The sequence below is a fragment of the Bison bison genome, unplaced genomic scaffold (assembly GCF_000754665.1).
Source record: "Bison bison bison isolate TAMUID 2011002044 unplaced genomic scaffold, Bison_UMD1.0 scf7180017864203, whole genome shotgun sequence".
Lineage (NCBI taxonomy): Eukaryota > Metazoa > Chordata > Mammalia > Artiodactyla > Bovidae > Bison > Bison bison.
The window spans coordinates 6,441,916-6,449,858 of NW_011494775.1; the positions used below are offsets into that span (position 1 = coordinate 6,441,916).

Below are 7,943 nucleotides of genomic sequence, written 5' to 3' on the forward strand. Positions count from 1 at the left end.
GGGTTGGTTTCCCGGGCCCCCTTCCCCCCCCAGCCCCGAGGACGACGGTCCTTCCCCTCTCTTCCCAAAGTGGCTTCGAGCCCCCAAAAGTCCTCGTGACACCCTGGAAGTATCTCAGCTCCCCCAGAGAAGCATGTTTCAGCCCCCCCTCAGGTCTGCTTTTAAATCGGTTTCAACCACCCCACGAAGAAGTGCGGTTTCGTACTCCTCAAAAAAAAAGTCAGTTTCACACGCCCTCCAAAAAAGAAAAAGCTTCGCGGGGGAGGGGGTGCGCCGGGGCATCCGTTTCACACCCGTCTCCAGTTGGCAAACAAAGCGGGGGTTTCTCCGCTTCTGAAGTCGGGTCTCCCTCGACCTCGGAACCCTAGCTTCCCTCGTGGCCCCCACGGTTTCTGCTTGCCGCCCCCGCCCCCCTGGGGGCCCGGGAGGAGGCCCTGGAGGGGCTTCCCTGTGTGACTGTGGGACGAGGATCTGCTCTCCTCTCTCTTCTGGGTGTGGGATGGTGCCTGGCAGGTGGATTCCCCCTTATTCTAGAATGGAGCCCCTAGGGACCTTGTAGGGTGGGGGAGACTCGGGTCTTGGGACCCCCTTCCCCCAGGGCAAGAGATATTTTCAAAGTTGCTTAAAAATAATTGCTGGATACATCGTGACAATAAAACAATCTAGGGTGGTGTTTCTCTTCTCAGAGTTCGGTTGTTTTTCGTGGTGGGAAGCTTTGTGGGTCGGTCCCTGCTCGCGGCACCCCCGCTGCCAGTGTAGTCGTGGGACAGGAAGGGGGCTTCGCAGTCTTACTTGTGGATTTATTTTGCTTTGAATTTGGGGGTGACCAGGCCTTCAACGTGTTCTGACAGCTGTTGGGGGGGGTCACCAAGTTTCCCTTGGGGCGGGGCCGGGTCGCCCCTCCTCCTTCGCGGGGGCGGGGCCGGGGCCGGGGCTGGTGGGAAGCGTGCGGGGGGGAGGGAATAGGAGAGGTGGCGGGGAAAGGGGCGGGTTCTGACCGATCTGGGAAGGGACCACTCCTCCTCGCCTTCAGTGTAACATTTGCAACTTGATTCCTTGGTGGTCGCTGAGGGAGTTCAGGGGATCTGCTCTGTGCTGCCCGAACCCCGTTGTTCAAACTCCCCCATGGCCCTGGGGAGGAGTCTCTAGGGGCCCCAATCCCGGAATCCTGGCTGCAAAGGACCCAGACCCTGGAAGCATTTAGAGGGGCTCTTAAACAGCCTCCCCATCTGTCCACCTCGGCCGTCCTCACTCATGCCTCTTCTCTCCTTCCTCCTCCCCTCTGCCTGCACTTGTGGTGGCCACCACGCAGGGCTGTCTCTAGGCCTAAGGACCTGACCCCGGCCCCTCGTTGCCACTGGAGAATGAACCAGTCACAAAGGATGGCGCCTGTAGGCACGGACAAGGAGCTCAGTGACCTCCTGGACTTTAGCATGGTGAGCGACCCTACCCACCCTTCCTCTCCACCCAGCTCTCCACGGCCCCAGGACCATGGGAAGAAGCCACTACCAAAAACATCTCCAGTATCTGGACCTCAAACTTGTTTGGGTCAAAGGACCCCAGGTGGGGCTGGGGAGATTTGGGGAGCTGCCAATGGATGGGTTGACACCCCTACAACAGGGTGCAGCTTCAGGGCACCTGTCACCCAACTGTATGCTTTGGCACAGAGTGGGTCCAGCCCACTCCTTTACAGCTGGGGAAACTAAGGCCCAGAATAAGGGTGGGGCTGCCCAGGGCCCTCAGTTCCTCCTTGTGGAGGCTCGGCCCTGAGACCCCAGCTTGCTTTAGGCATGCAGTGATCTTGACAGTGATCTTGCTTCTGACCTATAGGATGGTGTGATCAGGGTTATTCACAGCACTGTCGGTGCATAAAATGGGAGTGCCCAATGCTTCAGTGCCCCGTGTGGAGGCCTTCTGTGAGTGGTTAGAGGAGACACACAGTGGACGTGTAATTGTTCATTTATTTACTCACATGAAAGCCAGTGCGCAGTGTCACCAGGAGCTGGGGTCATAAGTGACCGGAGACCTTGAGAGCAATGCACAGGAATTTGGGGGGATGGGAGTGTGGGGTGTGGCAGAGGATGTCCCTACACTTCCTAGGCAATGTGCTCCACCAGCCACAGCCTTTTCCCTGGCCAGGTGGATGGAGCTTCAGAGAGGGTGCTGGCTTCCAGAGGTCACATAGCTCAGACAGGCCTGGGGGTGGGGGCTGGAAGCTAGAGCTTCCCTTGGAGGAGTGGGGGCCTTGGTTTGCCCATCTGTAAGGTGGGCTGCCTGTGACAGAAGTAAACCTGGGGACTGTGTGTGGACTTCCTAAATCCTGCCCCTCTCCCTGCCCCACTGAGCACCATTTTGGTTTGATTCTTTCGGTCTGAATTTGATCATCTGCCGGTACAAGGCCTAGGCCACTGAGGTCTGTCAAAAACAAAAGTCCCTAAGCTGAAGCCACCCTGCGGAAAAACAGCCCCCGGGACAGAGCGGCCGCGGCTCCGGAAGGGCCAGGCTGGTATTTTTAAGCCCCGTTTTATTTTTTCCTCCGCGGGTGAGTAACCAGGGGTGCTACTCAGTTGTTTTTTTGTTAAACTGACAAGTCACAGACTATTGGGCTGGAACAGACCAGCTTACGGGTCAGGGGAGGGGGTGGCCCCTTCCCCCTGCCACCCGACAGCCCTAACCACTTGCCCACCTCCCCTTTCTGTCCGGAGGATCCAGACCGCCCCCTCCCCCACCAGCTCAGAGCCAGCAACCCACTTCTTAGATAAGGAGACTGAGGTGGAGTGGGAAAGGTGCCCAGTGTCTATCCTCTGGGGAAACCCAGAACTGGATCTTTTTCACCCTCCTTGTCATCATGGGGGGAGAGGCCCAGAGACAGCCCCGGTTGCGGCTCACAGCTCTGCCTCCCACCTGCCCCATAGAAGTTGACTTAATTTGTTTTCTTAAAACAACCTAATTTCGACTAAAACAAAAGATTTCAAAGGGAAGCATATCTTTGGGGCAGGTCCATGTGAAGGAAATGAGGTAACTGTCACTTAAACACCAGAGAAGAAAGCTGCCCCCAGCTGTTAGGATCCATGTCCTCCTGGTCAGGGGCTTCCTGTTAGATGGGTGGTCCTGAGTGCATGTGGGCTCTGAGCGCTGTCCCCTAGGTGGGCCTGAGGTTGTCCCCAGCCTGATGATGGTCTGGAACGACTGGGGGCTGGGGAGGGTGCTGTAGGCAGGCGCTGGCACAGTGGTTCGACTGTACTTCTCTGAGCCCTGTGCATGCCCACGTGCGCTTGGGTTTCACAACAGCCCACGCGTCCTGAGCCCTGAGTCCCATTTCACCGAAGGAAACACTGAGGCTCTGAGCAGTGTGGGGGCCTGTCTGGGCTGATCACAAGACATGAAGCGCCTACAAGACACGGCCCAGTGCCCCCTGTGGCAAGTGCCACGTCAGCGGCCCCCCGGCACCCTGGAGGATGAAACAGAAATAGAATTGAGCCCCTGCTCCTCCGGAGGGGCTTGACTGATGACCCCCAGACCTGCCCCTCCCCCAGCGCAGGCCTAGGGTCCCCAGCGGGAAAGGAGCCCACCTTAAGGACAAGGCCCTGGGTCCAGTGAACACCACACTGCCCCCAGAGGGGACACAAACCCGAAGAACCCACATCCAGCCTGGGTGCTCACCTGCCATGAGCCTCTGCACTCACCCTGCCAGCTTAGCCTGTGCCCTCAGTTTCCCGTTCTATAGAATGGGGTGTGCAGGCAGAGACCCCCTTCCTGGTCCTTCCCCAGGCTCATGATGCTACCCCCAACAGTCACACCCACAGATCCCACACCCTCACCACCTGGTTGGCCAGGGAGGGTTTGGGGGGCCACAAGCCGCTCCCCAGTTAAGTCCTAATCCCTGATTCAGGCCAGTCTGAGTCACTTGGGGCACAAAAAGAACCTCTGAACTCAGACCCTTGGGGCAGGGCAGAACTGTTTTGTTTTTTTCTATGGCACAAGGGTTTGTTGATGTTGGGTTTTCCCAGTTAATGCTGCTAAGCTGTTTAATCTTGAGGGACTTAACACTGTGGGTTTGGGTGAGTGAGTGGGGAGGCTGGTGGGGGTTGGGGGGTGATGTTCCCACACTGGGTGCCCCCACCCTCAGGAGAACTGCCCAGTCACTGGCAGGGAGGGGTACAACCTCGGAGCACAGCCCAGAATGTGGGGCTCCTCCCCGTCCCGGCAGTGGAGCCTGGGTGTCCTTCCCTCACCCTGCCACTCGTGGGGTCAGACACAAGGAGAGATGGAGCCAGGCTGGTCAGGGAAGGTCAGGGTCAGAGGCTGGAATAACAATGCCTGGGGATCCACCTGAGGTATAAATGATCACTTTTGTTTAAAGCTGGAACTTAAAAGTGTATCCTTTCTAAGAGTAGGGATTATATCAAGTGCTCCATAGGTTAATTCATCTCTGGAAAGTGGTAAACAGGAGTTTTCGAATCCCATTGGTGACCGTGATCTGGGATGTGCTCCCTGGGGGTGGGGGTCCCAGTGGGACAGGACCCCGGCAGAGCTGTGATCCCCACTTACCTTCTCCCTCCCTCCCTGCAGATGTTCCCGCTGCCTGTGGCCAACGGTAAGAGCCGGCCGGCCTCCCTGGCCGGGACCCAGTTTGGAAGCTCAGGTAGGAGGACCCCACTGCCTCCCGGATTTGTGTTTGAGGGAGGAGATCGCCTCTTGGAGGGTGGGCCAGGCAGCCCGGGACCGCTACTGTGGGGGGCTGGTGGACCAGGCACCAAGGGAGGAGGTGTTCGGGGGCAGTGCTCAGGCCCACCAGGTGGTGTGGAGATGAGGGGCCTGGGGCAGTGTTTCCAGGCTCCCAGGTAGGCGTGGGATGGGGCAACAGTGAGCCTGAGGGAAGCTGGAGAACCAGCCGTTGTCATGGTCTTGTGATCTGCCATGGGGCTAGGGGAGGGAGTCCAGTGGTTAGCGCAGAGTTGCTGTCCAGGCTAAAGTGGGCACTTGGGCCTCCAAGGTCTCCCTGGCCCCAGTGGGTTCTGGGTCTCCAGTCCCTCCCCAGGGGGTAACCCGAGGCCAGAAGGGGTGTGGTGTGGAACCCCAGCTCTCCGCATCCTGCCCAGCTCCTGGCCGTTCTTGGTCAAGTGTGTATTTGGCACTTTCTGTATACGAGACCAGGCTCTGGGGTGAGCGACTGGCCTGGTGTGCTCTAGATCTGGGGGTTTGAGTGTGCACACGGGATTGTCCCTGCCACTCCTGGATGAGATGGTCACCCCTGTGGCACCAAGTACAGAGGGTGGACAGGGAGGACAGACAGGCCGCAAGTAGCTTACAGCAGGGGTTAGGCAGCAGAGTGCTGGGGGAAAGCTACTCTGTAGCCGGGCAGAAGGGCCGTCTCCAGGGAGATGTCTGAACTGAGGCTTGTGAATGCCAAGCCCCCGGGCAGGACAGTTCCTGGGGTGCTGGAAGAGCAGAGGGAGGAAGGGTGGGCAAGTCGTGGAGGGCCTAGTGGGCTCAGGGGAGGACTCAGGCTTTTCCCCTAGGGAGATGGGAGCCCTGGAGGGCTGTGGGCAGAGAGACGGTTGGGGAGAAGGGCTGAGGGTCGTCTCCTTGGCGCTCTATGTGGACTTCAGTCTCTTTCTATGGCCCTGGGATGGAGGCTGTGTCCTTTCACGTCTCTGGGGTCACGATAGAGAAGTTTCTGTCTTCTCCAGATTCCACTGAGGTGGCTGAGGGGAGCCAGCTGGAGGTGGAGGGGTTTCAAGGCTGGTTTGTGCTCACTTACCCCCACTCCCTAAAGGTGGGGGTGGTATTGTCTGCTGCTGCCCGGCACTGGCCTTCCTCTCCGCCGGAGGAAGTGGCCTCAGGGCTGGCTGGCGTCCTCCTGAAGTGTGGAAATCCCCACCGGCCACCCTGCCCCCCAAACAACCCTCAGGAGCTGGGGGTGCTGCTGCTTTCCTGCTTCAAGCAGAAGGCCAAGCCCTGGGAGGCTTCCTGGAGGAGGTGGCGCTGTCCTTCCTCCTCAGGAAGGTGAGGTGGCTCCCTCACCTTCCCCCAGGCCTCTTCCTGACTCTCTTCCCTTTTCCAGGGTTCACTTGGGGCCAGGAGCCCCCAAGGAAAGTCCTCCAAGACACCCCACACCTGGCCCAGCCTGGGGACCCCACTGTGGGTTTTTCAGAGTGATTTTCCGTGGTTCCTGCAGGCCCGTTTCACTTACAGCCCCACCTGACCGTGTTGGATGGGAAGGGTCTGGTCTTGACCCCTTGTATGTCAGGGCTAAGCTTTCTTGCCCACGAGGGTGTGGTGTGGCTGTACCAGCCCCAGAGGTCCCCAGTTTGTTTCAACCCATTAGTGCTGCCAGGAGTGGGGGAGGGGACATGGGGCCGGGAGCCCTAAGACCTGAACTCAGGGGCCCCCTCCTTGCTGTCCTGTCAGACACAGGGCAGGCCGTGTCACCTGACCGTGTCACCTGACCCAGGTGACGTGCCTGCATGCCTCAGTTTCCTCATCTGTAAGATGAGTCTCCCTGTCAGCTGATTCGATGAGTCCTTGGGCGTGAAAGTGCTTTAAGACCTGAGGCATGGGGCTGTCTCCATGTCTGCCTTGAGCTCACGGTGAAGGGGGGGTCCTGCTCCATACACGAGAGCCCCAGGAACAGAGACTGGCCCCCTTGAGGGGCTCTCCCCTGCTCCTTCCCTGGTGGAGTTGGGAGACCCCAGGAAGACGCCAGGGATGAATGTTGGTGGTCAAACTGCAGGATAGGCCTTGGGGAAGCCCCCTGCTTTCTGAGCCTGGGTCACCGCCCTCCAGACAGGCAGGGTGACCTTCAGGGGATGAGAGCTCCAGGGGGTCCTGCCAGCCCGGTTCTCCCCTCCCGCTCTGTACATCCTGGCTCAGTGTTTGCTTAGAATTCATTCAAGTCCACTTGCATTTTCCTAGACCTGCTCCGAAAAAGCATTTTGCACCAGGAGAGCAGCTGCCCAGGCCATGGGGAGGGGTCTCCAGCGAAGGGGTCTCTGGGCGTGTGGGCCGAGCAGCCGCCCTGCAGTCTGTGCTATCTCTGTCTAGACTGTCGGCAGCATTGAAGCCACGCTGACCTGACGCGGAGGCTTACTTGTGTTAGATCAGAAGGCTGTAGAATAAGAATAGTTTTTCCACCCCCTCCCTTTTGGGAAACCCCGAGGCACAGCTGTCTCAGTGGCAGCACCTCCTGTGCCAAAAACTATAGGGTCAAGGGCCCCCTAACCAGAAACATCAGGAGGCGCTGGCTGACCCCAGAGGAAGGGCTTCTCTGTTGTCATGTCTCTGCAGCTCTCCTGGTTTGTGTTTCTAAATGTTCATAACACAGTCTTGGTACAAACCTCACAGGCAGGCAAGGCGGCGTCCACGCTGGGTCAGCACGGATGTGTGGTTACAGCCTCAGCCTAAGCTCCAGACCAGAACCGCTGGCTGTGGACCTGTGTCCATGGTGAGGATGTCCTTCTGGCATCCCAGGGTCGGCTCTTCCCCACCTCTTCCAAATCTGCCTCTGTAGCGGGCGTTAACTTGTTAATGAGCAATCGCTCATTTCCAAAAGCATTATCTTTCCAAAAGCATATTGGTCAGATGGGTTATTTTTTTATGAATTTCTGATCACTGTCTTGAGCCCTCCTCCCTTTTTACTTGGATTTAGTCAGCTTTTTATTTTGAAATTACAATATGTTCACAGGAAGTTGTAAAGAAATGTGCAGGGCAGCTCCAAGCCCCTCCCTAGCCTACCCCCTCCCAGCCTCCTCTCATATGACAAGGAATCAGGAGACTGACCATGGTACAAGCCACAGAGTTTATTCAGTATTTTAGTTTATTAATGAGTCCTGCATGCACCATTTGTGTGTCTGTAGCTCCGTGCAGTTGTTTCCCACGTGTAGCACCATGAAGCCACCCCCACGGTCTCTTCAGGACTGTTCCATTGCCCTACGACCTCC

General features: G+C 57.9%; 1 protein-coding gene across 2 annotated transcripts in view; it reads left to right on the top strand.

Moving 5' to 3' along the window:
- Window positions 1-54: 54 nt before the first annotated feature.
- The window catches only part of TCF3 (transcription factor 3), a 31,112-nt gene continuing 23,223 nt past the window's right edge, over window positions 55-7,943 (top strand). Inside the window, exons 1-2 of one of the 2 annotated variants that reach the window (XM_010844553.1) lie at window positions 55-1,436; window positions 4,573-4,645. In XM_010844553.1, the coding sequence (XP_010842855.1) occupies window positions 1,365-1,436; window positions 4,573-4,645 (145 nt within the window). In that variant the 5' untranslated portion in view covers window positions 55-1,364. The remainder of the gene's footprint in view (window positions 1,437-4,572; window positions 4,646-7,943) is intronic. The other variant, XM_010844554.1, reaches the window with a different exon arrangement.